Raw genomic sequence first — 27806 nt, 5'->3', positions numbered from 1 at the left:
GCCTGTGGAAGGTTGCCTGGGATCTGATCGGTGGGCAGCAATGTGGCTTGAAAAAATCTTCCCTACTTCCCACATTCCTCCGTGGACCTGGAAAACTAGTAAGCTACGAGAGAAATGTAATCAGCGACTCACCAAAAACGATGTGACTATGTTGCTATGTTGTGTCATGTTGTACATCACTGCTCAATGTTTTCAGTATTTCACAGGATGGTTTTGTGTTTTGGATCCTGACAATGAAAATATTTTTAAACGGAAAAGTTGACGGAACAACTCCTGACATGACTTAGGCTGACAGGATCGTGGTGCCTCCCAAACCTCCATATTTGTGGCGGTGTCTCTAAGCAACAGCACCTGTGGAAAGGAAGGGAGTGATCCTTCCAAGGAAGCAAGGGCCTTCGATCCATTCAACCCAAAGCTGTACTCTGTGTGTGATGCAGAACAATGTCATTCTATCGAGACGAAGCTTAATTAGAAGTGATTTAAATTAAGCAGTTTGAAGCATGTTTCAAGCATGAGGTCTAAGACTGTGGAATTTGTGAGAGTCTACATTGTAATGGAGGATCCTGAAGTGGAGAAACCTCTTGTTTTTATGTAGGCTCTGCCTCTGCTGCGCGACCAGGCAGGATATCTAGCGCCTTGTAAATTTCCAGGCAGTAATTCTCCTAACACATTGCATGTGTTTACTCAACAGCATGACTGACTCTGCAGGGACTGCTCCCATTGGGCCCCTGGCCCAGATTCCAATTAAAGGCAGATTTTGAAATAAATGGTAGAATGCCGAGACAGGAAATGGCAGTATACTCGATCTTTAAAACCCTTTAAGTTGTGTGTTGGCAAGTCCAGAGAAATGTATTTGCATAATAAGGAATTCAAGGATCTCATCATAAAAACACAGTCAATGGAGAATTCTGGAAAATGTAAAAAAAAAAAAAATACTACTATTTTGACAATTATTAGAATATTTCATAAACATTCATGACTCTACCGAAGAAACAATGGAAAATTAATTTACTACAAAAGTATCTGTAGGTTTGCGTCAGTGTAGTCGTTTGAAGATGACCGCTGTCACATTGTTGCCTGTTCTACCACCAAACTGGTAGCTGGGTGTGGGTAGTTCCTGAACAAACTCAAACCCTACAAAAGACAGAAAGGGAAGAGGTTAAAACAAGCTCTCCCTGTAATATGTCGTAATAATGCTCCAACGAAACAGAAGTAAACACTAGAATTCTCACCTTTTTTGAAAAGGCACATTAAATATAAGAAAGTTGTATACAGAGTGGCAGAACAAGCCAATGAGAATGAAAGACAAAAACACAAATTCTACACACAGGGGGCAAAGGCCAAGTGTGTAGTTGTCTCTCTGCACAACTGGTCATATCTCAGTACCATGTCTTCTAGACTAAATGTTTTTTTAGTGTAAAAATACTGGGTGCTGTGGAACCTCAAGATCCTGTTTAACGAATCCTGGCTGACACCATTCATCCTATTATGTTTGACAGGAAGAATACAAAGTTGACTGGTAGGTTTGTAGCATTTGCAGCCAGTAATGACTGGTTGTCATTGCGTCAGATGAGCCACCCTTTCCCCACAGCAACGCCTACAGCTCTAAAAACCAAACCCCTGATTCTCAGCTTTACAAGGCTGCCATTGTTACTTCTTGAATGCTCTGACAAGACCGTCTTCATCACGTTACTGACAAGTCGCTTTCGTCAGAAAACTCCCAACCTACACCCGGACAACCTACACTCCTTTACCTTCACTGAACATTTGTAGAAGCTGCTCCTTTGTCCAGTTACAGGAAGTGATGGAGAAAAGCCCCTGGTTCTTCAGTGCTTCTCTCAGGGCCTGGATGTAGCCCGCTTTGCCCTCCTCTGTGTCCTGTGGGTTCAGACTGATGGCATCAAAAGTGCCTTTATCGATGCATAGGTCGAAACCACTCAGCTCCCCTGAGCAGCTTAAGAAATCCACCTCCTGGATATCGACAGAGCAGACAATTAACAGTTTATTAGTGTTCCTCTAGGGGGTTTAAAGTTTCCCTCCCACTAAGTCATGTTCTTCGACTAATGTAGGAAGCCCAATTTCACTCACAGCTGATCACGTGATCTACAACAGGGTCAAAATAAGGTTTCAATTCCACATCACAGACAGAACGAGGGTCACACCTCAAGTCAGACTGAGCTGTAAGGAGGCTGGAGGAGCAGCAATTCAAAACTCTCTTTCTAAAACTGGTTGTTCCCATCCATCATTGTGATTGGCTATATCGTGTTCCATGCCGTTGTAAAATCCAGTATAACCTCAGAGGTTGTCCTCATAACATTCTTTAACATTCCATATTACTGCGCATCGAATATTTCAAATTGAAAAAAGACGGCAAAGATGTCCATCTGGCTGTTGCGTGGCAACGATTTATGTAGGAACTATACTTTGCAGTAGCGGAAGAATTACGGTTTATTATTAAACTATTTTGTTTCTAATTGTTTTTATTGATGAAACCATATCAAATATTTGTAGTAACAGTTTTAGAAAAGCAATAAGCCCCACAAGTCCGTGGTTTACGCTGATTTTAGAAAAGGTAAGGGGGTTTTCGGCACTCCGCTTCGCGTCGTGCCTAACAACTCCCCTTACCTGTTCTAAAATCAGCGTAAATCACGGCCTCTTGGGGCTTATTGCTTAATTTATCCACTTCTGACTAGAAGAGCAAAACAAACAGCCACCAATGAAGTGCAGGTTCGTCATGGGGAGTGACATGAGGGATCAGATAAGAAAACGACTGAAAATGTGCAGCATATGCATATGGTGTATGATCCAGGATTTCTGATTGAGTTTTCCCATGCAATAACACTGAACTCAGTGTCACATTCTCCAGTTGGAGGGTGAGCTGTCAGAAAGTGGAAAACGGTTTGCCAAAATGATGAAAGAGTGTGGGATTGGCTCCCTCTGAACAGAGATGAATCCTCAGACTGAATGTTAGTAGGAAACCATTCAGATGTGGCCAAGGCTTCTCTCTCACACCAAAAGCCTGTCTCTTTCTCTCTCTCTCTCTCTCTCTCTCTCTCTCTCTCTCTCTCTCTCTCTCTCTCTCTCTCTCTCTCTCTCTCTCTCTCTCTCTCTCTCTCTCTCTCTCTCTCTCTCTCTCTCTCTCTCTCTCTCTCTCTCTCTCTCTCTCTCTCTGTCTGTGAGTCTCTCTCTCCCTTCTTTAAACACAGTTTTCTTGTGTCTTTGGTAGTATGAACCATGATGCCAGTTTAACATCTGATACACACACACACACACACATCCCCTGAATCTACACTTGGGTCAATATTTACTTCAACAGCAAGCACTCTGCCAGAGAACAGCGCGCACCTCTATGAAGAAGTTTTACAGGTAGCATGTTTACATGTGTGAATATTCGTGCGGACGGGAGAGAAAAGCCTTGGAATTCATCCACAGAAATAGTATAATATTCTACTTTTTCTGCAGATGTGTTAAATCCTGTCAGCTCGCTTGGGCATAAGGTGGTGATATCCACATGGCAGGCAGACTTTCATTCCCTTTAATCCCCCTGTGCTTCCCCTCTGCCTTACCGGCTATACATGGAGTTTCCTCTCCTGGCGAGAGCCCCGAGCTACACACGATACCTGCTTGTTAGCTGAAGGCTAGTTTGTCTGAGGGACTTCATGTAGACCTCACCATGAATGGCAGTGTTTGTCTGTGGTCTTGGGTTCCAAGCAATTGAAAGCACTAGCATATACACTGGGATGGAGCAGGGTAGCGTTGATGTGGATGCATATAACTACTGTGGAAATGTTTTGATTAAAGCTGTGCACATGTAGCCTACATTTATTCGTTCAGCATTACAGTACACTATTTTACGCAATGTTAAGTTATGAAATGTTATAGTAGTTTGTATTGTGTCATACCATACATGATTCCAATCATAATTTCCAATTCAGAATAAATACTTGGTGGCCGTGACTAAAGCTTTTATGAAGCATGCGTAAAACATGGTCTTTTAAACATAATTCTTTGGAAGACCGTTCAACATTGCACAGCCCAATAGTGCCACCACCTGTTACCTTCCTCCACAGTCTCAGTCTGCCCCGATTCAAAAACTACATTGGCCGGCTTCGCTTTCAAATCACCAAGTTGCAGGTTTTACAGTTTTACTATAATTGATCAGTGCACTTATGTAGACCTAAGTGTTGTACTGTATGGTATTTATTTTACTATAATACCAGTAAACTACATCCTAACCAAAAACACTTAACAAGTGACAAAGACCAACCTTAATGGTCACATTATTGATATCTTGAGTCTGCAGTACTCGCTTGGCAAGTTCTACTGAAGCTGTGGAATAATCGATTCCGGTGAGATTTGTGAATCCCTGTTTTGCCTAGAAAAAAGAAAAACAAATGTATCATGTTGGTGGTGTATTAGTAGAAGCAACATCTTTATCAGTACTCGTAAAAATAAACTAGTAAAAGTCCTATCGCTACAGTTTCAGTGTTACAAAGTGTAATCGTTTGTAACCTATAAGTAAAGTACATTTTAATAGCACGTATTTTGCCTAGTTACACAACAACATTACATTAAGTGTTTCATTTATTATTCCTACCAATTCAACTAAAAGGATACCATTCCCTGTGCCAATATCAAGAATGGCCGCATTTTCTGGTATATTTTCCCTGTCTATCCACCGAAGAACACGGGTCATGCTTTCTTCACCAAACCTGACAGAGGACAAAATGTGTCAATCATGGCAAGAATGGTGCAGTAAAATTGTGGAGGCAAATCAGTAATATAATATTTTGAATAAAAAAATGGCATTGAATACTTACTATTGAAATTCAAACACCACCGAATTTGTGGTTTTGAATTCATCTCTTTAAAAGTGAAGTTTGAATATGAATGTTGGAACCCAATTTTACTGTTCAATTTGAGCAACCGGAATTTCCGAACCTTACATTTTTTGATGATATATTTTACAGTTATTTAAATTAATATTTCAGTTTTAAAGAGGTGCACTAAAAACCAACAAATTCGGTGGTGTTTAAATATCAATATTAAGTATTTAACGTCTTAAAATTCAGAATATGATGTCACTGATTGGCTTCCATATAAAATCCCTTATCTATGATCTTTACCATATCTCACCCACGTCTCCAATGTCTTTGAACGTCTGCAACTCTCTTTCATATGCATCATCCCAGCTGGAATAAAACGGGACGCGACACCACATTGGATAAATGTTTTTTTTCCATCTGTTTTCTTCAAGCACAGCATTATTTTCAGTATAGGCTACGCTACACAACCAGCTATTCTGCTTGAGTAGTCCAGATCGAACTTGTTATCAAAGTAGAATTTGGCTAGCACACTCACTATTCCTTTGTTCCCAGCTTTGAGGGTTTAAAATCTTCGGACTCCATACTTCTGATAAATATAGAGTATTCGCATGCAGTCAATGTTGTACACTTCAAAATGCGTTTCTGTTCATCTTGCTCCTACCGGAACTTCAGCGTGTGCATGACGCTCAGTAGTTTGACGTTGACGACCGCAGGGGGTACTGGGAGACTGTAGATGGTGATGTTTCCATCATGGCGGCATCCATTTCGGGTTATACTTTTAGCTCTGTGTGTTATCACAGTGCTAACAGCAACTCAGATCACGTAAGTACCAAAAATGCGTGTACTTAGTAACGAGATAGTGAGCACACTTGTGATTACAGTGGTGTCTTTGGCAGATATTCAGTTGAGGGATCTCACTGTCTTCCTGTTGCTATTAGCTAGCCTAGCGCTAAGTTAGCTCAAATAGCTGTCAACTGACTTCCGTGATAATATAGCTAACATTTTGGTAAAGCAAGCTCGCTGTTGTATGATCTTTTAACAAAACTATTTGCTAGCTAGCTACCCATAGTTCGTATGAATACTGAGCCTTTTGTTTAGTAGGTAGTGTCGGCGCTGTGTCATCGAGGTCAGTTGATTTTAACCACCAAGTTGGCTGGTGGCTGGGCATTCGATTACCCTGCCAGTGCTGCTACTGTACAGTACTGCTAGCAAGCTATCCTCAACAGGGATTTAAAAACCTGTCAAACTGGGGCTCTGTTAGCGAACTAGTTAGCATTTTCTACCGAGCTACTTAGGTAGACAAGCACATAGTTTTGTCAATTAGCGAATTATTTTCAGAAAAGTGAGTCGAATGGTGCTGCCAGTGTATTATTAGCCAGCTAAAGCTAGCTGTTAGGTATACAGTACAGTAGTTGTGCACGGATTTATTTGAAGGTGTTTTTGATAACGTTGGCTGGCTTGCAGTGCTTTTCCGCATTCTTTGCATACCAAAGCAGGCACCTGTGTCCTTGTACATTGGTCATATGACCCGATCTTTTTCTAGTACATTGTCGAGAAGTTCAAGACTTATTATATCCTGAAACGTGTTACTTGATCTTACAACAAACATTATGTGCATCATGTCAACATTACTCAAGCCTGTTTAGTTAAATTAATTTGAATGTTTCTGTTTTATCTTTTTGCAGGAGGGCTTCCTTTTAGGTGAAGTCAGACAAGAGGAAACTGTTAATATTAGTGACACACAGATCAGCAGTGCAGAGCTTCTCCAAGTCGTAGGTAAGACCTCCATCAATCAGCCTTTTGTGGTAGATTTTCGCTTACTAAATGTCTTTGTAATTCTGTCAAACTAGACGGACAGGTGTCGTTATGTCACAGCAGCTATAATTGGTCCGCAGGGAAAGCTGTGATATTGATACCAAATGTTCTCTTTCCTTCACAGAAATCCATAATCATGAACCTTGTGCACAACTATTTAGGTTGGTTTTAGTTCTTGTCACCTTTTTGACACAGCCCAGACATTAGTCAGTGCTAACAGGCTTAATATTGTAAAAATACTCATTAATTATTTGTCCATTGACATCCCCATCTATAAAATGAGATTGATATGTGGTTTGTTACCAGATGCCTTGCATCTAAAACAAATGATTGTTTGTATTGTCATTGAACAGTAGATGGCTCTCTCCCACCACTAAGTATGAGGTCTAAATCTCTCTAGCTCAGGCTAGTTAAGATCACAAACACGAGTGCCATGTGGCTTTGTTCTCACACACACTTGATTGCATTTCTCTCCAGCTTTTATGACTTCGCGGGCAAAGTCAACGAGGAAAGTCTCAATAGAATACTCAAAGGTAGACGAAAAGTAAGTATTCTCTTCCAAAGTAGAACATGGGGGTTCCTTAACGACGCTCTTCGCCCGGTAACCTTTTAACCACGACTTCCTGTTCTGGAACAGAATGTCATGGGCTGGTACCGGTTCAGGAAGAACACGCAGCTGCAGATGTCGTTCAGGGAACAGATCCTCCACAAGCAGCTGACCCGGCTCCTCGGCGTGCCGGACCTCGTCTTCCTCCTCTTCAGCTTCATCTCCACAGCCAACTGCTCCACACACGCCCTGGAGTACGTCCTGTTCAGGCCCAACAGCAGGTACATTTGTTTTGTTTTTTCTCCATAAATAAAGGTGTAGAATCTCACGTGTGCAGTACATAAGGGGTAGGTTTGTTTTTAAGTATGGGTGTGACAGTTTTTCTTTTTTATATAACTGGGGATGTAGCTGTTATTGGGGGTGGTGGTGGGGGGATCTGCTGTTTGAAATCTGCAGACTGAAATGGGTGGGACACACCCTGCCTCACACACCCCTGCCTCACACACCCCTGCCTCACACACCCCTGCCTCACACACAGAGGACACCTTAATGCAGTAACACAAATAATTTGTGCTGATTCTCCCAAGGAGAGGATACAGGCAACGCTACGTACACGCTAACTGCTAAATGTGCACTTCCAGTGCTCAGTCTATGAGATGCTAGGCTAGGCTAACCTTGAGTTCCCATCCAGCAGGTACAACCAAAAGGTGACTCTCAGCATCCCCAACCTGGGCAACACCAGCCAGCAGGAGTACAAAGTCTCCTCTGTGCCCAACACCTCACTCAACTATGCCAAGGTCATCAAAGAGCATGGGTAAGGGTCTCCTACAGGGTCATCACAGAGCATGGGTAAGGGGCTCCTACAGGGTCATCACAGAGCATGGGTAAGGGGCTCCTACAGGGTCATCACAGAGCATGGTTAAGGGACTCTTTCAGGAGAGGGGGTGGTGAAGGGGTGGAGACTTTCTTTAGGAAATGTTATTTTAGCATCATCCTGCTCCTTTACATCGTTTTCTGGTGAAATGTGGGGGGTATGTCTTCTAATGAATATACATTTTAGGGCTCCCTCAAATGCTCAGAGATCGATGAATACTGTCAATGATCCCACACAGTCACTACTCTCCCTGTGATAGGTCAGAAGACTATCTCTATGCATGTGCATGCAAGTCTCTAAGTGTGTCTATCTGAAGGTATTGGGTGTCACTCTCACCGGGGCTTAGCGCTGTGTGCTGTGGGATAGTCCTCAAACTGAGGGATTCATCCTCTCCAGGAAGTCCTGCTGAGCTCACTGCTCTCTGCTAATACAGCAGACACTGACGGAGCTCAGTGTGGTCAGAGGCCCGCTGGGGAAACCGAATATGCTGCCTTGACAACAGTTCAGCTCTCTCCGCCACTCTGTTGCCATGGTGCAGGATAAGAGCATGAGTGAGTCACGGCTTGTGGTTGTCTTTGTTCATGTGCTCTGAAACTTACTTCACACCTTCATCTGATTTGCAGAGCTGAATTCTTTGACAAGGACGGTGTAATGAAGGATATCAGAACAATATTCCAGGTCTACAGTGCACTACAAGATAAAGTGCAGGTGAGATCGTATGTCTTTCACATTGTGTTTTTTTACATAAGGTAAAATAATGGAAGTATAGATATAGCTCTACATACTGTAGAATGTTGTTTTTGAGGGAAAGATGGCTGCTCCCCCCAAAAGAAATTTATTTTAATTTGAATGTTCTCATGTTTCTAGGCTGTGTGTGCAGAGGTTGAACAGAGTGAACGTGTGAAGGAGAAATGCCAGGAGGAAGTGAACAAACTCAAACAACAAATCGCTCTCAGGAAAAGAAAGACGGCAGAGGAAGAGAGAAGTAAGGAAGTGTAACAAACACCGTGTTCAGTCTCACCTCAGCTGTTTGGAACTGTGGAACCCCGTGTTTCGTGGGGCGGCTGTGGCATGTGTTGAAGTGTCCCTGAGCAGGACACTGAGCCTCAAGGTGCTCCTGGTGGGCAGGCCAGTGCCAGCCCTGCTGGTGTGTGAATGAGACGCAAATGCATAAAGCTTTGGGTGTGATGTTAAAATGCGCTTTATAAATGCAGTCCCAGTTTTAAAATGTTCCCCGTTTGCCCTTTAGGAATCCAGGAGGCCCAGAACGCGGAGGCCCGTCCGGGCCCGGAGGAGAACACGGAGCCCCCAGACACACCCCTCCTCTCCCGGGTGGCCTTCCACACGCCCTCTGCCCCAGAGAGACCTGGTACCTCCAGCAACCCTCCTGCCTACACAGACCTCTCCTCCCAGGTCAACTCGCTGCTGCTGCCTTCCTCCTCTCCCACCAGTGCTGCGCTGCTGCCCAGGCCCCAGGCTGTGGGCTCCCCAGGGCACCCCACCCCCGGACCCCTGGGTCTGGCCATGGGCATGGGCCTGAGCGTAGGCCCCAGCCCTGGTCCCAGCCCCAGCACCCCTTACCTGGGCAACGGAGACGGTTCCAGCTCCGACTCTCTGGACAGACAAGCTGCAGGGCAGGAAGATGAAGAGGATGAGGACGAAGAGGATGAGGACAGTAGCGAGTACGAGAACCTGGTGAGCGAGGCGCCGGTTCCTACAGGCGTGTTGGTGCAGGGTCGCCCCGCTGCCCTCAGCCCGGACGGCCACGCCCCCGGCCCGGACGGCCTCGCCCCCAGCCCGGACGGCCACGCCCCCAGCTCACAGACCTCATAGATGCAAAGCCACAGGGTGGTGCTGTGGGTGACACACAGGACTCAACAGGAGAGCTGGGTATCAACAATAGACATCTTTATATATATAAATATATATATATATGAAAGGAAGCACCAGCCCTGAAAACAAAAGGCATGCACAGGTGGGGTTCCGTTTGGTTCATTTGTTTGTCCCAGTTTGATCGCCACCTTGAGGGGGAAGTTTCCAGCCTGTGCAGTCCCAACTGTCTGTCTGATGGGGGGGGGGGGGGGGGGGAGTTGGGACCTTTTTGTCCTGGAACGGAGGGGTTGCCCTAGTGGATGTGAATGTTTCAGCAAGCAAGGGAGGACGTCACCGAATTTCTACTGACTAGTGGGCCACCCTTGTCCCTGCAGACAGAACTCTCTCTGGATCACGCTGCACACTCACTGCATCTCCAACTCTGAGCATCCACTTATACCATTACCTCTTGCACTATTTTTGCCTTTTTTTAAACAATTTATTTAAGAAAAGCAAAGGGAAAAATGCTCTGTGGCCTTCAAACTATTCATTTTAGTGAGACAGGGGAATGGTAATCTTTTGTTTTGTTTTGTTTTGCAATTTGATTATTACAAAGAAAATAGATTTATGTGTAAAATGGTTTATTCAGTCTGCAAGGTTCTGACTCGCTGTTTGGCCTTTCAAATGTTAGGTTTTCCTTTCCTTAAACAATCAATAGTTTGTATTTTATGACTTGAGCGGTTGCCTATTTAGATCACAAAAAATATAGATTACAAACGAAAATTTCACGTGGCCACTATAATGGGTGCTTACTATAATCCTCTTTTGTTAAAGTAACAATAATTAATGTCACTTCATTGACATAGATGTCAATGCCTCATTGTTCTTGAATTACACTGAAATTGTATGCGCTTTGCTGCACTTAACAACTTTAGCAGATTTCTTTGTTGTGCTTAACCAATGCTGTCATGTTGTGCTACCTTGACCACCCGAACAGAGCTTAATCAGCTTGTTTTGCGTTGTAACAGGGTTCACAGGGCAAACAAACCTTACTGGAGTTTTACTAACCAGATGCTAAAGATCCCTTAACTGCTGCTGCCTCTCTGAAAGCTACCACTAAATAAGAAACTGTACATCCGTCTGCACACTTGTCTGCTTTTTCCACCTCTCTTCTTAGCATGTAAACGTTGTCTCCATGACTACTGACTGATAACTACCAGAGGATAACAGGGTCATAGCGTCTTAAGGTGACTGGGTTCTGCATTGCGTGCCACTCTCTTCCTGAGGTGTGTGTTTGTGTGTCCCTCCACGTATAAACATCACGTTTCTTTTGTCTTTGCAAATGCTTTAAGGGGAAACCACAAATGGCACACTGGAGGGTGAGAATTGTATGGCAGACATGGTATCAGATTGTGATGGTAGAGTTTTTGTCCTTTCACGGCCCTGTGATGTCTAGGGTGTGTGTCTGTGTGAGTGTGTGTGTGTGTGTGCGTCTGTGTGTGCGTGTGCGTGTGCGTATCTGTGTGAGTGTGTGTGAGTGTGTGTGAGTGTGAGTGTGTGTGAGTGTGTGTGAGTGTGTGTGAGTGTGTGTGAGTGTGTGTGAGTGTGTGTGAGTGTGTGTGAGTGTGTGTGAGTGTGTGTGAGTGTGTGTGAGTGTTTTGCTGGAAACATTGCAAAGAGCCATCTGCCTTCCTCTGTGGTCAAACCCTATTACAAACTAAATGTACTCAGAGCTGATTAGAATGTTTGTGTGAGGACCTAAATGTTGTGATAACAGCTCTTCTGTTCAGTACCCAGTGCCTTCCATTCACGTAGCCACAGTGTATGCCCCACCATGACTGCAAACAAAACACAACAGACTGCTAGGGTTGTAATTAGGCCGCCGACTGGGATTAGTCACCATCTATGATCATCCCACAATGTGACCCAGCTCTTTGCATCTACTTCTCTGGTTGTTCCTAGATCGCTCACCCTCCCTCTACACCTCCGCACATCTCCTGGCTCTCTCTCTTCTACAGTTGTAAACTTTAAACCCTGTCATCATTTGCAGTTGTTATTGAAGGAGCCTCTTGCATGGTAAGGCCTGGCCGCTACGCTGTCTTAGAAGGGGATGTGCGACCATTCGTGTAGATAGGGGCCAGTGAAATGTAAGAAGTGATCCCGTGCAGGCTTTGTGAGAGTGACTGGGTGCAGATAGCAGGAGACAGTTGCATCTATGTGGATAGATGTGCATATTGAAACTAGAAGACACTAAGCATTTTATACTCATCAGTTTGTTTGGAAGTCTGATCATTTTACTGTTTGGATTTGACTATCAGCTTGGAAGGAAGCTCTTAAGTACTTCCTTTTCCCCACAGCCAATCACAGTTTCTGTCCTGCGATCATTTAGCTTTCATTGTCTTTATTGGTCGCATCATGTCCCTTAATCATTTGAGGACTGGTACTTAAAATGTTATTCAAATTATTCATCACAAAATGTTAATAATGACAAAGTTGTGTGTGAAATCAATAGGCTCTTCTTTTGGAGCACTGAAATAAGTGTTAGGGTTACTTAATCAATATTGAATGTACAGTAGAGAGTGTGTGTGTGGGGGGGGGGTTGCAAACATAGCACTTATTTATGAGCATCTCAGTTAGGGAGGATGTGGCTGGTGAGGAGGGGTGGACTGGGGCCCCCTGTGGGGTGGACTGGGCCCCCTGTGGGGTGTTTTAGAAGAGAGGATACAGTGACTATTGGATGAAGTAACTTGAGAGAACTCTCACCTGGTAATATTCATCTGCCTCTCGACACAAGTAGAAAGCTGGCAGGCGACACCTGCGACCTGACTTCCTATCCTGCCTCCCTGAAGCACAGTTTAATCACACTTCCCACCTCAGTTTACTATATATGTCTAATGGGTTGGACATGATAGATAACCAATCTTGTTGGGCGACAATTTACGATTTATGATCCTATAAACTGGGGGATGATAAAGAAACATGCTCTGGTGGTGGTGCTGTGTAATTTGTACTCAATGTAAACCAAGAACCTTATGTTTAAATAGCTGGTTTTAGTGGGAAACCGTTATTTAAGTAATGAACAAATAAAGAAGTCAAAATACTTATGACTGAACATGATGCATTTGAGTGTCACACACCTTGCTGTGTGCATGCCCAGGAATCCAACCTAACTGGGAGAAAATTAAATGTGTAAATGTTAGGACACCAAACTGTGCACAATAATAGTCTGTAGGCTTTGTGCGATTGTTTAACCTACAGATTTTTTTTATTTTTAAGACCGTTATCCAAAACATTGACACTGGTGATACATTTAGCAAAATGTGCAGAATCACGCATTATTTAAAATATATAAATAATAGTACATAATAATACACGATATTATACCGATATGTGCAATCTGTGCTTGAAACCACTACCCACAACGTCAAAGGGTTTGTTTCAAAGGCGATAAATCGAGGTAACCTAGTATGGTTGTGCAGTAATACGTCATTTGGCGGTAGGAGGGGCTGCGATGTAAACAAATAAACAGTCCAGCCTCTCACAATATGCAGTAGTAGCATCCACATAATATATTTACTTTAAAATATGAGGGTCAAATTATTATACCACGGTTCAGGTTATTAACAACACTAGTTTAGGGGCCCTCTTATCTGAACTGCCATAATTGTATGAAGAGATCCATGAAAACAATCATTTTTATCAGTACAGCATGCTGCAGTATTTCTCAAACGATGACATCACCATTTTAGCTCCCATTACTAGCGAGCGAGAAAGATGAGCGAAATATGATAATATAATACTAATAATTATAGTGTGGCTGCAATTTAATAAAGACGATTCAATGAATTAGGATATTGTAGCATTCAGAAATTTGAGACAGACATTTGACAACGTACTTTATAAAGATTCGCAAAATAAAGAAGTACAATCTTATAGGTCAGTTTGAGGAATACAGAGGCGCTAGACCAATCAGCCTGTTCGGCATATCCAGGTGGTAAATCGTCCTGCCTCTGTATTTTTTTCTCTACGTCGCCATTAAAGACCGTCTCATCGGCGGTTGGAAATGGGGATTAAAATTATTTAAAGCCCTAAACAGACGGCAGAGGGACGGGAGTCCGTTTTTTTAGTATGTGGATATCGACGCTCCGAACGAACGGGGCGCAAAAACCTAAATATGCGGCTTCTAGGTAAATAAACTTGTTGGCCGCGGGACACACGGTGTGGGATTAGACTGGGGAAGCCGGAGTCTTGTTAGGACTGTGAAGCTCGGTTTGTTGTGGTATCGCCTTGAAGAGGAGTGTAAACACAGGAAAAGGTACAGCACTTTTGTACTTACGCCACCCTGCAAATGGTTTCCATTGTCTGAAACATACATAAGACTACAAACATTACAGATTGAAAAAAGGGGGGGGAGTTTTCTTGTAGTGAGACTTGTGTGTTATTTAGATTTAATTCATGTGCATTAGCTAGCTAACGTAACAGTAGCGAATGTACAAGCTGGCGGAGGGTACTGTAGTTAGCTTGCATTCATTGACATTGTTGCCTGGCTTGATAAAACTGTTTGGCTAGCTAGGTGTTAATAGCCGCCACGCAAATCAGGTATTACGGGAATGTTTGAATTTTGCAAGATTACTCGGTCGACAAACTTTATTATTTGTAAGCGTAGTCGGTTGGGAAATTAATTCAGACTATCCTGCACCACTAGTTTCCAGCATATCTATGGTTTCCACACTGGGAGGTTTGGCTAGTTGCACCCTAGCTACCTACAAGCTAGTGACGCCTTTGCCCAGTTGGTAGACAACCACGGCACTAACTAGCTCTCAGCATGCATGTGGTAGTTGGTAATAGTTGACTAGAGTTAGCACACTAGCTGAAAGTGCTGAAATACGTATGTATTCCGTAGGCCTTATCCAGCTTTCTGATTGAAAGTAAGCAACACAACAAAAAACCTCCACCTAGATTAAAACGACGTTGCAAGGAAGCTCGTTTACAGTATACGCATTGTCCTGGGTCGTCAAAGAAAGTCAGATAGCAAGCTAGCTTTTTAGTTGGATTTTTCGCCCGACTAAAGACTTTAACCGACTGATTGATTAACCTTTGTTTAACACATTTGGTAAAACAGACGTTTAGACATTTTATCTGGATCAAGATGGCAGGTAAAATAGAACTGCTATGCGTTTTGCTGATGTAAAATGTAGCAGTCACTACTTTTTCTTGTGATCATATATGAAGTTGCAGCTAAGCCGCTGACATACAGGTTTGGTTTTTAGAAATCATTTCTCAGGCATTTTGTTATTGTTAATAATTACGCCCATACACTGTTTCCGTTGGCGTATCTAATTGCAGTCTGCAATGGCGTGCAACTTTACAGGAACTGTTAGTTCTTTAGTCAAGTTTGTGCGAGGCATGGTTGTTTTTGTCCACCTTTGTGTCTGGCTACTTGAACTTCAGGACAGATTTGAAGTGAGGGCACTTTTGCAGGACGTCTCCGGAACTGTTTACACTTCATGCATGTATGTAGACATGAAAACTATTTTAAAAAGTCGGATGTGCTGGCAGCGCTTTGCACCTTAAGGGTTTCACTCTGAAGCAGAGGAGATCCTCAATTTTACCAAATCAAGTTCAACCCGCATTTGCAAATTTGCCTTGTTCTGGCCTGCTCGCCCTACTTTGCCCAGCTGTGTAATGCTAGAGCGCTATGTGGATCCTCTGAAGTTGTAATCATGTGAAAGACTTGTTTTTCCTTCAGCCTGGTATGTCTTTTTGCTTTTAGAATTTAAATGTGAACTAGAAGAAAAAACGCTCCCCTGCCTTGGTCACCCCTTTTTCATGACAAAATATGATTCACTCCTGTACATGTCAGTGTACTATAGATAATGGTTGCATGTAGGCTAGGCCTATATATTTGTCTGTGTGTGGGCAGTTTGAAAGACACCACCTGACCGTGTTGACCTGTGTGTCCCTCCAGCATCCTGCTTGCCTGTGTGATCTCCCAGAGCCTGCCTGTCGACCTGAGTGCCTCCGAGCAGCTGCCTCCCCCCGCGGTGGAGCAGAGCGACCATGACTGAGCTGGGCGCCAAGTGGGCCTGTGACTACTGCACGTACGAGAACTGGCCCTCAGCTATCAAGTGTACCATGTGCCGTGCCCAGAGGCCCAGCAGGAGCACCATCATCACGGAGGAGCCTTTCAAAAACATCCCCAGCCTGGACGCCGGGCTCCAGCAGTGGGACCCTCCGAGTCTGAGCCAGAGCAACAGCCCTCCCCAGGGGGGCTCCAGCCTCCTCATCTGCCCAGACTCTAGCGCCCGTCCCCGGGTCCGCATCTCAGACGCCCCGGAGACACCCAGCAAGTGGTCTTGCCACATGTGCACCTACCTGAACTGGCCCCGAGCCATCCGCTGCACCCAGTGCTCGTGTCAACGCCAGCCAGGGCAGCAGCAGCACCACCTCCACCAGGGGCGCCCCCTGCAGCCCCGCAGCCCCACAGAATCACCCCAGACCTCAGGCACAGGGTGCCGGCCCGCCGCCCCCTCCTCGCCCACGGACCCCTGCGAGGAGTACAATGACCGCAACCGGCTCAACACTCACGCCCAGCACTGGACCTGTGCTGCCTGTACGTACGAGAACTGGCCCAAAACACTCAAGTGCGTGGTGTGTGACCACCCCAGGCCGCCCAACGGCCTGGCGGAGCCAATCGAACTGGCCACGGACCCCGAGAGTCAGCCCCCCCCCTCCATACTCAACGAGCAGGACAGGGACAACCGCAGGGGGGGGGTGGTCGGGGGGGGAAGCGGGGGGCTCGGAGGGGGGGTGGTGGTGGGCTGCAGCGGCGGCCAGAGAAGGTCTCCTCTGACGTCGAGGAGGGACGCGGAGGTCAAGATGGACTTCCAGAGGATCGAGCTGGCGCAGGGGGCGGGCGGGAGCCAGGAAGACCTGGAGGTGGACTTTAAAAAGCTGAAGCAGATCAAGAACAGGATGAGGAGGACTGACTGGCTGTTTCTCAACGCCTGTGCAGGTGAGGATGCTCCTCTGATTTGGTTGCTTGTGGAGATGGTTGTCATAGTACAACTGCATGTGGCCAAGACAAATCCAAACATTAAACCTCCTCCTAATATATCAAGCAGTGTGCTGGTACAGCCGCCTACTGCGTTATGTAGTTCAGCAGGGTTGGAAGAGGAGGAGGAAGAGGAGTGGGTTGAACAGTGGGGAGCTTCTGCCTAGCTTCATGCCTCTGGTCTCTTTTTACATCTGTCTGTTTACTTCCCCTGCCTCCCTCCCCTGCTGTCCACCTCCTCTCTCTCTCCACACTTTTCCTCCTACGCCACTCACCCTCCTACGGACTCCCTCCTCTGGTCCCCCCCCTTCCTCCTCCTCCTGCCGGCTCTTCCTCCCCTGACAGATCAGTCTGGTGTGCTGGGCTGAGCAGAATCCCCACCAGCCCTGTCACGGACGGTCTAGCAGGCTGAGCAATAGAGCCGGCTCTCCCCCGCTCGTGTGTGTGTGTGTGTGTGTGTGTGTGTGTGTGTGTGTGTGTGTGTGTGTGTGTGTGTGTGTGTGTGTGTGTGTGTGTGTGTGTGTGTGTGTGTGTGTGTGTGTGTGTGTGTGTGTGTGTGTGTGTGTGTGTGTGTGTGTGTGTGTGTGTGTGTGTGTGTGTGTGTGTGTGTGTGTGTGTGTGTGCCTCTCAAAATGATTCATCAGCAGCAGAGAACGTGCTTTCTCTGTGGTTAGAGCGAGCGTCTCTCTAGACGCCGGACCTAGTCTGGGTGACATTCAGGGTTCCCTGTAGGATTCCATCCCTCTAGGGTTCCCTCTGGTTCTGCCTCCCTCCTCTGGCGACTTGATTCAACCTATTTCCTGCAGCGCCAATGCAAAGGACACACACTTGGATTATCTCCTCTCCTTTTAGAGCGGTTAAGACCTCCTCCTGTGTGGAATTGTAGCTTGTTTGGCTGTCTTTGTTTTCCTTCGCACGCTAGCACAGCCAGGACAGACCCTGAGCTAGTGAACGGTAGGCCCAGCAGGACTCAGCCTGCCCCGGCTGCTTGAAGGACCACAAGCACTAAAAATAACCTACTGGCTCCGCACAAGTCAAAAATAAACAAGTGCTTGGATTGAATCTGGAGTATCTGACCTTCACGGTGCAGTCTGCAGGTCCTGTTATGTACGCTCAGCTGTTGTCAGGTTACATGTGCTTCATGTGCATGTTTACTAACAAAAACTCTTCTTTTGAACCCGGCTACCCTTTCAATCCCATGTTAAACCTGAGAGAGTAGGCTTTGCACCACAATAGTTATCTCTCAAGCCTTGGAATGACTGTCATTGAACAGTGTGTTAGTGTTATCTAACATCCCTCTACAATTGATCCCCTCTGCGTTATTCTGTTCTCCAGCGCATGCCTCATTCCCAATCCAATTTATATTTTAGAGGCCATCTCAGGTTGGTTATCAAGTTCACTTGATGACTGGCGTTTTGCCCTCTCGTTTCTGGAGTAGTGTCCTCCTTATGCTTGTGTTGTTGTCCCAGATTGGGGCTGGTGTGGCTGCAGCCTGTGAACAGTCGGCATCGCCAGCTGGAAATGTGTCAAAACACTGGGATCTCCTGTGACGCAGCTCCACAGTGCCTGCTCCACAGTGCCTGCTCCACAGCGCCTGCTCCACAGCGCCTGCTCCACAGCGCCTGCTCCACAGCGCCTGCTCCACAGCGCCTGCTCCACAGCGCCTGCTCCACAGCGCCTGCTCCACAGCGCCTGCTCCACAGCGCCTGCTCCACAGCGCCTGCTCCACAGCGCCTGCTCCACAGCGCCTGCTCCACAGCGCCTGCTCCACAGCGCCTGCTCCACAGCGCCTGCTCCACAGCGCCTGCTCCACAGCGCCTGCTCCACAGCGCCTGCTCCACAGTGCCTGCTCCCTGGCCGAGGCGGGAGGTTGGCGAGGTTGCTGCCTCCATATGTGTCCCGGCAGCAGGTTCATCCCTGACAGACGATAGGAGGGTGTGGCTTCCTGCTTCCCCTGCTGACGATCAGTCACTGCTGCTGTGGGGGGGGGGGACCTGGCTTCCTCACAAAATAGTGCTCTTTTACTCTCTCCATTGGGTGAATGTTGTCCATCGAGGAGGGAGAGAGAGACGGCAAGGGACCACTTAACTTGACCTTTGGTGTCCCTCATAATAACTAATGGTTAATCATTGCCTGAAGGTGTATGTAGGGAATGATTTGTGTTGGGGGGGGGGGGAAGCACTGTGTCTCTTATTCAAATCTTTTGGTAATTTGCACATACACACACACACACACAACCCCTCCACTCCCATTTCACCCTGCCTATGTCCACAAATATATTTCCGCTGCGATGTTTAGATAGCATTAGTTTCTGGAGGAGACCATGAGGACAGAGTTGAGAGTAAGGCACGCCCACTTTGATTGGCTGTTGTGTCAAATGGTGGAGATCCCACCATGTAGCTCCTCCCACCTTCCTCTCCTCACCAATCACTGGACAGCTCTGCATGGCACGGTCCAGTCCTCCCAGTCCCTCTCCTGGTGTTCCCTCCTTCCTCTCCCTAGGTCTGAACCCCCCTGTGCCTGGATCAGAGGCTGTTACTAGGCGTTGTGTGCGGTCCTTAATAGAACAGTATCTCAGCAGGGTGCAATGTTGTGTAATGCCTGCGTGGGAAATTCCAGAAATATCAACAGAATGTTGTGAACCCCGTAGTAGTTTTCTTGCTCTGCTGTCCCACCTTCACTCTCCGCACCACGTTCATCACCCTGCAATGTTTCACTTGTTTCATTTCCCAAACACGACCAGCTTTGGCAAAAGTCAGTCTGATGTTTGATTCTAGCAAACAGCCAACAGTATAGTACATGAGACACCATGTGCCCTTGTCATTGACCTTGGCCTAGATGTAGTGAAAATGTATGTGAGTAGGGGTTAATTCTGTAATGGATCAAATCAGGTGTAGTGTTTTCTTATGTGTTTCATTATCTCTTCTCAATCCATCTCTTCTCTCTGTCTCTTTTCTATCTCACTTTTCTATCTCACTATCTCTTCTCTGTCTCTCTCTGTCTCTCTCTCTGTCTCTCTCTTTGTCTCTCTCTTTCTCTCTCTCTCTCTTTGTCTCTCTCTCTCTCTCTCTCTTTGTCTCCCTCTCTTTCTCTCTCTCTCTCTCTCTCTGTCTCTGTCTCTGTCTCTGTCTCTCTCTCTCTCTGTCTCTTTTCTATGTCTCTCTCCCTCTCAGGTGTGGTGGAGGGCGACCTGGCAGCGGTGGAGGCGTACAAGTCGTCCGGAGGCGACATCGCCCGGCAGCTCAAGTCAGACGAGGTGCGTCTGCTGAACCGGCCGTCTGCGTTCGACGACGGCTTCACCCTGGTGCACCTGGCCATCCGCTTCCAGAGACAAGACATGCTGGCTGTGCTGCTCACAGAGGTCAGGGCCCATTCCCAGCCCTGCTGGGCCAACTGGGGAGCCCCTCTCCCCTTTCATAACCTCTTCCAGGTCGGAAGACCGTTGCCAGGATGCCAGTGCTTGGTGGTTATTAAGGGCTCATGGGAATAGAAGAGAGGGAAGGCGTTTGGAATCAGGCCCAAACTCTCAGCTTCCCTCAGGGTGGCCCTAGACGTGTGTCAACCCTCAAACCCGTGTTTCACATCAGAGTTCTGGTGACGGGGTTTCCTCTCTGCAGCAGGTTAGCATGCTAGCCCCGTACGTCAGGGCCTATCTGTGACTGCAGAGTGCTCCTACGTTCCCTGACAGATTAGCAAACTCCCTGAACCGGGCCGTAGTCCACCAGCATGGCCCTCTGGGAAGGGGAGTGCTGGAGGTGGGCTGGGCTGGGTGCATGCGCCTGTCGGAGCGTGCAGGAGGTCTGGAGCTTGTCAGCTGTGCATGTGTGATCCCAGATTATCTGGATGCTTCCTGCTCTCTTATCCCCTGGTCAGAGAGAGAGATAAAGAGAGAGAGATATAACGAGAGAAAGATAAAGAGAAAGAGATGGAGAGAGAAATAAAGAGAGAGACTATCCTGTCTGTCCTTTGAATAAACCGGCCATTTCTCCCTCAGGGCTACTATCTCCCCAATCCTCCTCCCACCCTCCCAGCATCACGAAAGCCCTGATTCGACTTTAAACGTAACCGATGATGCAGCCGGTGTGACAAGGTCGTGCAGGAAGTGAGAATGCTGGTGTGTGTTTGCAGGAAGTGAGAAGGCTGGTGCGTGTTTGCAGGAAGTGAGAAGGCTGGTGTGTGTTTGCAGGAAGTGAGAAGGCTGGTGTGTGTTTGCAGGTGTCGCAGCAGGCCGCTAAGTGCATCCCTGCCATGGTGTGTCCAGAGCTGACGGAGCAGATCCGCAGGGAGGTGGCCGCATCGCTGCACCAGCGCAAGGGAGACTTCACCTGCTTCTTCCTCACTGACCTGGTTACCTTCACCCTGCCCGCAGGTGAGGAGGAGGAATGGGTGGAGGAGGAGTAGGAGGCTGCTGGCTGTTTTAGATCCTTACAATCTGACGTCTACTGTTAAGTTATCTAGACCCCCCCTTCAGGTAGTCTAGTCTAGTACAGATGTTCTAGTTTGCTAAGCCCAAAACCATAACAGCTGTATCCCATCTCCTGAGTTGTAGGAGGGAACCTTTTTGAGTATTTGCCTTGCATAGTTTACGAATAAAACCCTTGTTTGTTTTATAATGAAATTGCCTGTGGCAGACATGTTGGGAGAGGATGAAACATCATGGTCTGGTTGTTTCCCGCCAGCTCGCAGCTCAACACTCTCTGGCTCCATGTTTGGGGTCATTTCACTCCATCTTGCCAACTGTGCTTCTTGTCCAAAGCAAGAATAGTAGTCGTGTCTGCCAAGGTCTTGGTAGCGAGCGCTGTTTGAACTGCATTCCACCATGAGAGTTAGCCGTCGTGGCACGGTCTTGGGCTGCTGGTCTGGTAATCCTTAAGGTCCAGAATGTGGAGTATTTTGGAGCTGTGCGGACCTTGGCTCCTGGCCAGCATAGAAGCCATTCTGTTCTGAAACACAAAGTCAATGCAGTCGCTTGTGGAGCCAGAAGAATGGCCGCTTCTGTTGTCAGGCGCTCCGAGCACACCAAGGAGGTCTAGTCATTGTGTGGAGGAATACAAAATACAAAAGGAAAAAAAAGAAAAAACTGAAACAAACCTCGACAGAGAACATGTCTGAACAGTCTTGTTTGGCTGGTCGTGTTGGTATGCAGTTTGAGTAGACGGGATTGAGACCTGCAGCCCTGCTGTCATTAAACTTAATCTCACCAACTAACAGTTCTTTCCACTGTGTTCACATCAAGGGTGAGACACCGTGACCCCCTGCCTTTAGCTCTGAACTTCGTCTCTGTAGTTATTAAAAAACCTGACCATTTTCACAGCAGCATGACGAGCAATCCCTCAAGGTTCCCTTGAACTTGTTTCTGACCCCGGTTGTTGTGTTTCTGAACCCCGGTTGTTGTGTTTCTGAACCCCTGTTGTTGTGTTTCTGAACCCCAGTTGTTGTGTTTCTGAACCCCGGTTGTTGTGTTTCTGTCTGCAGACATCGAAGACCTTCCCCCGCCGGTTCAGGAGAAACTGTTTGACGAAGTGCTCGACAGGGACGTCCAGAAAGGTAAACACGGCCGTGTCACAGCGGGCTGTGGGGCTGGAGCAGGTGGTAGGACCCTGCAGACACAAGGCAGGTGGAGCTCAGGAGATCACCCCACTGCAGTTGGCAGACCTTTGATTGTTTTCCCCTCATATACTATACAAGATGCCTGACTCTGTAGTTGTATTACCACCAGCTTTCTTGGCCAACTGCAGACTTGTGTTTGAGAAAGGGAGTGTGTGTGTTCTAGTGTGCGTGTGTGTGTGTGTGGGAAAGGGAGTGTGTGTGTGTGTGTGTGTGTGTGTGTGTGTGTGTGTGTGTGTGTGTGTGTGTGTGTGTGTGTGTGTGTGTGTGTGTGTGTGTGTGTGTGTGTGTGTGTGTGTGTGTGTGTGTGTGTGTGTGTGGGGGGGGGGGGGGGGCTAATCAGGCTAATTGAGTTTTAGGGTTTCTCTGATCCCTCACTGGATGACGACTTCCACCCTGACCCCCCCCCCACCACACACACACACACACACACACACACACACACACACACACATTATTCTACCCACACTCACATTTTGCTAGGTGTCTTGACCACATCGTCTGCATCTCAGTGAGGGTGTGTGCTATGCGTGGGAGCCTGGTCATGGTTGTGTGTGTGTGCAGGTCAGGTACAGGGCTGTGTCTTGCTGGTGACCTGTCTGGTGGTGTGTGTGTGACTCTGGTGTCCCTGGTCCCTCCGTCCCCAGAGCTGGAGGAGGAGTCTCCCATCATCAACTGGTCCCTGGAGCTGGGCACTCGTCTGGACAGCCGGCTGTACGCGCTGTGGAACCGCACGGCCGGGGACTGTCTGCTGGACTCGGTCCTGCAGGCCACCTGGGGCATCTACGACAAGGACTCGGTCCTCCGCAAGACCCTCCACGACAGCCTGCACGACTGCTCCCACTGGTGAGGCTGGAGGCTGGGAGCTGGAGGCTGGGAGCTGGAGGCTGGGAGCTGGAGGCTGGGAGCTGGAGGCTGGGAGCTGGAGGCTGGGAGCTGGAGGCTGGGAGCTGGAGGCTGGGAGCTGGAGGCTGGGAGCTGGGAATGAAGTTCAGCCATAGTTAATGACTTGTCAGCTAGCAGCTCTTAGGGGTCTTGGGGCTGAAGGCAATTTACAGCCCATTTAATCTTAGAGGCAACATCTGAAGTGTGTGTGTGCTCCAGGTTCTACACTCGCTGGAAGGAGTGGGAGTCGTGGTACTCCCAGAGCTTTGGGCTCCACTTCTCCCTAAGGGAGGAACAGTGGCAGGAGGACTGGGCCTTCATCCTGTCTCTGGCCAGCCAGGTAAACACACACACACACACACATCCTGTCCCTAACCAGCCAGGTACACACACACACACATCCTGTCCCTAACCAGCCAGAAACACACACCACACACTTACACTTTGATTCATTAAGACACTGTCTCCTCCAGCAGGAAGTAGTATTATCCTATATCAGCAGTCTTGCAGTAACACCACATGAATTATGCAGCTCGTCTCCTCTGATCCGGGGTGTATCCGGCACAGACAGCAAGTACAGCAGAGCATCCTGAGGGACACCTTTTATCAGGCACATGTGTGCGACTGGCTTATTTCTCTGCTGCAAGACACATTCTTGTTCTTCTACACCACAAAAAAATAAGTATCCTGTTGATGTTAACGTTCATCTCGTTTTCCCTAACATACTTTCAGCTGCCAGTGCGCCATACCAGCCTTGTGCACCTCTCACAGTTCCACACACAGCTCCACCCTGTGAGAGATGCCACCTCTGTCATCTCTCCGTGATAGTCACTTCTTCTCCCTGTACTCCTCTGTCCCCAGCCTGGAGCCAGCCTGGAGCAGACGCACATCTTTGTGCTGGCTCACATCCTCCGCAGGCCCATCATCGTCTACGGAGTCAAGTACTATAAAAGCTTCCGAGGAGAGACCCTGGGCTACACCCGCTTCCAAGGTGAGCCTCGCCGCCTCGCTGCCTCGCTGACTCACAGCTGCCACCGCCGTGCGCGGTCGTGGTCTTTTACGAGACGTTTGTTTTGATCGTGTGCTTGAGAGTGTTAGCGCTGGGCTGCTATGTGAAGAGACTGCTGTCTGGGTCTAGCAACATCCTACTGTTGTGAGGAGGGAAGCGCGTGCGTGTCTGCATGCCGCACACAGCTCTCCCCCTCCCCTCAGAGCCCATCAGACCAGCGTCCCCGTGTAAACACCCCGTAGTCAGCTCCCATCTGGGGCTCGGTGTCTGGGAGGGGGGTGGGGGGTCGGAGGGTAGTCCCAGCCCTGTTCCAGAAGGCTCCGCAATGCGGTAGCAGTTGAAGAGGAACCAGCGTGCTGACCTGGTAATCCCGTAACCCTAACCCTCCCCCCCCCTCCCCCCTGGAGGGTTAGGCGTGCCTGTGTGCAGGGGAACGGGACGGCCTGTTCTCCAGGAACACACGGCAGCTATGGGGGAGGAGGGTGCAGTAGGGGGTGGGGTAGAGAGAAAATAAACCCAGCATGTATCCAATGAGGGTGGAGGGCAGGCCACTGTGGTCTGTAATAGAAGCAGTCTGGCTTTAATTTGCCTGTGTGTTTGTGCGTGAGAGAGATGTTTGCGTGCGGAGCCAGGGCTGCCCAGACCCATGTCAGCCAGAGGGAGGGGGGTTTACAGTGTGAGTGCTGGTAGAGAAGGAGTACTCTGGAGGAGAGGGGAGAGAGAGAGAGACTCTAGCTCTGTCATCCCCCAACTGGTGGCCTGGTCTGCTGGTAGAGAAGGAGTACTCTGGAGGAGAGGGGGGGGAGAGAGAGAGACCCTAGCTCTGTCATCCCCCAGCTGGAGGCCTGGTCTCAGACCACTCTCTCTCTCCTCCGTCCAGGTGTGTACCTGCCCCTCCTGTGGGAGCAGAGCTTCTGCTGGAAGAGCCCCATCGCCCTGGGTTACACACGGGGTCACTTCTCAGCCCTGGTCGCCATGGAGAACGACGGCTTCGACAATCGCGGCGCGGGCGCCAACCTCAACACCGACGACGACGTCACCGTCACCTTCCTGCCCCTGGTGGACAGCGACAGGAAGCTGCTCCACGTCCACTTCCTCTCAGCGCAGGAGGTAAGGGGTGGGGCTTGGTGTGCCACGGTTTCGTGAATATTCATGAGCTCTTATCTGTATTCTAATTGGTCTGACCCATTCTGACGGACCCAATAGTATTGCTCTTGTCATTTCATTTTATATTCACGCATTTCTGCGCAGTACGAGCCCACGTCAAACGCACAAAAAAGGCCCTCGCACACTCAGTAAAATGTGCAGAATGTTAAGAGCTCTGCTACGTCCGCTAGCTTGCGTGAGCCCCGCCCGTGTTCCTGTTGTCTGCAGATGGGGAACGAGGAGCAGCAGGAGAGGCTGCTGAGGGAGTGGCTGGACTGCTGCGTGACGGAGGGCGGCGTGCTGGTGGCCATGCAGAAGAGCTCGCGCCGGAGGAACCACCCCCTGGTCACCCAGATGGTGGAGAAGTGGCTGGACGGATACAGGACCATCCGGCCGTGTGCCTCGCTCTCCGACGGCGAGGAGGACGAGGAGGACGAGGATGAGTGACGGGCGGGGGACGAGGAGGGAGAGACCACGGAGCAGGGCTGCTCTCCGTAGGGCTGCTCTCTGCAGGGCTGCTCTCCGCAGGGCTGCTCTCCGCAGGGCTGCTCTCTGCAGGGCTGCTCTCTGCAGGGCTGCTCTCTGCAGGGCTGCTCTCTGCAGGGCTGCTCTCCGTAGGGCTGCTCTCCGCAGGGCTGCTCTCCGTAGGGCTGCTCTCCGTAGGGCTGCTCTCCGTAGGGCTGCTCTCCGTAGGGCTGCTCTCTGCAGGGCTGCTCTCCGTAGGGGGGTTAGTTTGAGGGTTAGTTTTCCTTTTCCTGACACGGACAAACTGTGAATGCCTTCAGGAGGGCAGGGAACCACAGGCCTCCACCCCCCCGGGCCTCCACCCCCCTGCCTCTACCCCCCTGCCTCCACCCCCCTGCCTCTACCCCCCTGCCTCTACTCCCCTGCCTCTACCCCCCTGCCTCCACCCCCCTGCCTCTACCCCCCTGCCTCCACCCCCCTGCCTCTACCCCCCTGCCTCTACCCCCCTGCCTCTACCCCCCGGTAGATCAACTGTAGGCCCACATAAACACACACACTCACACAATACCCATACAAAACTGAGACTGAAACCTGAGGCTGATAAAAAGGACTCCACTGCTGCAAAAACTAACTGAGGATAATGGAAATTAAAGGATCCTAGTTTACGAATGCTAATGATCTTTATTGATTTTTGTGTTTTTGTTTTATTCTCAAATGTAAAATCTTTATCCATAAATGTAATGCATGTGGTTGTTCAACAACAACAAAAAGAAGTATAAGGAAATATACCAGCATCAGTTTAACGCAAAATATCTTTATAACAGTTTATAATGGGCACTGACTTTAAGCACACTTCAAAATGACTGTCCTTTTGATGTTTTTCCAGCTAACATAGAATTGGCTTGTTTTTTTGATGGGCAGGGATAAAGCCAATATCACACTTTGGGTCAGTGGACCCAGTAGACTACCAGTGAGATTGTGTACTACAAATGTAATTGTTAATACTAAGCACTGCACATTTATGGAGAATACAAATTTATATATAAATATAACGCTCAAATAAAGGTCATTTATGAAGCTTTGAAAAGGAACCTCCTTTTCAGGTCTGATCCAGACTCGCTGACGTTCAGGACACAGATCAGACACGTTGGATCTTTAGTTAGGCCTCCTTCCAGACCGGCTGAAGTGAAAAGTCCTTTTTTTGTTTGTTGGATCTTCAAACTTCTACAATATTTATTTGTTTGGGAGTTTTTTGCGCGCTGACGAGAGCTTTGATTCTCTTTTTCCGTTAGTTATTTTTTTGTGTCAACTATCCTCTCGATCTTGATGAAGACATTGACGTTGCACAGAAACATTCTTTGCTGTGAGGATATAAGCAACCACAACTATTTGTGAAGTTTACTTCTGTTGTTTTTTTTGTGTGTGTGTGATTTACCTCATGTGGAGGTTCTAAGTTGGTGCTTTGGTTGTTTGGAGAAGAGGGACAGAAACGCCCAAGTGTCGACATTAAACCAGAATCACACTCATCTCTGTTCCGTCTCGCATTTCTTCTGTCCTCCATGGTACATCTGAGTCCTCTGTCGTGCGTCCTCGTCGGTGTGGGAAGCTGTCATGAACCACGTTTGATTCTGTCTTCTGAGAAACGACACAGAAAACCAAAGTTGAGAGGTCGTGCTGTGAGGGGAGGTTTGACTTGGTTTTACTTGCCATCCAGTTGAGTACTGTAAGCTGTTTTTGTTGGTGTGTTGCATTCTAGTCAAACACAC

At 48.0% G+C, this 27806-nt stretch overlaps 3 protein-coding genes across 7 annotated transcripts; 2 read left to right on the top strand and 1 right to left on the bottom strand.

Annotated features, from left to right (window-relative positions):
• Window positions 1-790: 790 nt before the first annotated feature.
• eef1akmt2 (EEF1A lysine methyltransferase 2) lies at window positions 791-5507 on the bottom strand. Of its 4 annotated transcripts, none has more exons than XM_047030262.1 (6): window positions 5362-5507; window positions 5127-5192; window positions 4598-4712; window positions 4268-4375; window positions 1755-1878; window positions 791-1134 (listed from the first exon to the last, which is right to left on the bottom strand). In XM_047030262.1, the coding sequence occupies exons 1-6, from the start codon at window positions 5406-5408 to the stop codon at window positions 1037-1039; spliced, it is 558 nt and encodes a 185-aa protein (XP_046886218.1). In that variant the 5' UTR covers window positions 5409-5507; the 3' UTR covers window positions 791-1036. The 4 variants fall into 4 exon arrangements, with proteins under 4 accessions (XP_046886218.1, XP_046886219.1, XP_046886217.1 ...); XM_047030263.1 differs by having other exon boundaries at window positions 1755-1971; window positions 5137-5192; window positions 5362-5495; XM_047030261.1 differs by having other exon boundaries at window positions 1755-1971; window positions 5362-5447.
• On the top strand, window positions 5488-11019 carry abraxas2 (abraxas 2, BRISC complex subunit). The gene is made up of 9 exons (XM_047030260.1): window positions 5488-5648; window positions 6512-6602; window positions 6766-6802; window positions 7119-7185; window positions 7279-7469; window positions 7880-8002; window positions 8686-8770; window positions 8930-9047; window positions 9312-11019. Exons 1-9 carry the CDS (start codon window positions 5577-5579, stop codon window positions 9893-9895), a joined length of 1368 nt encoding a protein of 455 aa, XP_046886216.1. The 5' UTR covers window positions 5488-5576; the 3' UTR covers window positions 9896-11019.
• Window positions 11020-13862: 2843 nt separating this feature from the next.
• LOC124473710 (ubiquitin thioesterase Zranb1-like) lies at window positions 13863-26108 on the top strand. Of its 2 annotated transcripts, none has more exons than XM_047029344.1 (10): window positions 13863-14061; window positions 15843-16889; window positions 20102-20289; window positions 21144-21297; window positions 22404-22475; window positions 23183-23381; window positions 23640-23760; window positions 24282-24411; window positions 25310-25539; window positions 25804-26108. In XM_047029344.1, the coding sequence occupies exons 2-10, from the start codon at window positions 15935-15937 to the stop codon at window positions 26020-26022; spliced, it is 2268 nt and encodes a 755-aa protein (XP_046885300.1). In that variant the 5' UTR covers window positions 13863-14061; window positions 15843-15934; the 3' UTR covers window positions 26023-26108. The 2 variants fall into 2 exon arrangements, with proteins under 2 accessions (XP_046885300.1, XP_046885299.1); XM_047029343.1 differs by having other exon boundaries at window positions 13863-14189.
• The last annotated feature ends 1698 nt before the right edge of the window (window positions 26109-27806 follow it).

This window comes from Hypomesus transpacificus, chromosome 11 (genome assembly GCF_021917145.1).
Source record: "Hypomesus transpacificus isolate Combined female chromosome 11, fHypTra1, whole genome shotgun sequence".
In the NCBI taxonomy this organism is placed as follows: Eukaryota; Metazoa; Chordata; class Actinopteri; order Osmeriformes; family Osmeridae; genus Hypomesus; species Hypomesus transpacificus.
This window is presented reverse-complemented; position numbering and strand designations above follow the sequence as displayed.

Excerpts from the sequence above, each read along its gene's own strand:
- eef1akmt2 (XM_047030261.1), bottom strand. The coding sequence starts at position 5,408 with ATGGAGTCCGAAGATTTTAAACCCTCAAAGCTGGGAACAAAGGAATA. Across the intron at positions 5,193-5,361 it reads AAGCTGGGAACAAAGGAATA|CTGGGATGATGCATATGAAA; the intron begins GTGAGTGTGCTA and ends GTTTTATTCCAG. Across the intron at positions 4,376-4,597 it reads GTATCCTTTTAGTTGAATTG|GCAAAACAGGGATTCACAAA; the intron begins GTAGGAATAATA and ends TCTTTTTTCTAG.
- abraxas2 (XM_047030260.1), top strand. The coding sequence starts at position 5,577 with ATGGCGGCATCCATTTCGGGTTATACTTTTAGCTCTGTGTGTTATCAC. Across the intron at positions 6,603-6,765 it reads AGAGCTTCTCCAAGTCGTAG|AAATCCATAATCATGAACCT; the intron begins GTAAGACCTCCA and ends TTTCCTTCACAG. Across the intron at positions 6,803-7,118 it reads CCTTGTGCACAACTATTTAG|CTTTTATGACTTCGCGGGCA; the intron begins GTTGGTTTTAGT and ends ATTTCTCTCCAG.
- LOC124473710 (XM_047029344.1), top strand. The coding sequence starts at position 15,935 with ATGACTGAGCTGGGCGCCAAGTGGGCCTGTGACTACTGCACGTACGAG. Across the intron at positions 16,890-20,101 it reads GTTTCTCAACGCCTGTGCAG|GTGTGGTGGAGGGCGACCTG; the intron begins GTGAGGATGCTC and ends TCTCCCTCTCAG. Across the intron at positions 21,298-22,403 it reads TACCTTCACCCTGCCCGCAG|ACATCGAAGACCTTCCCCCG; the intron begins GTGAGGAGGAGG and ends TTCTGTCTGCAG.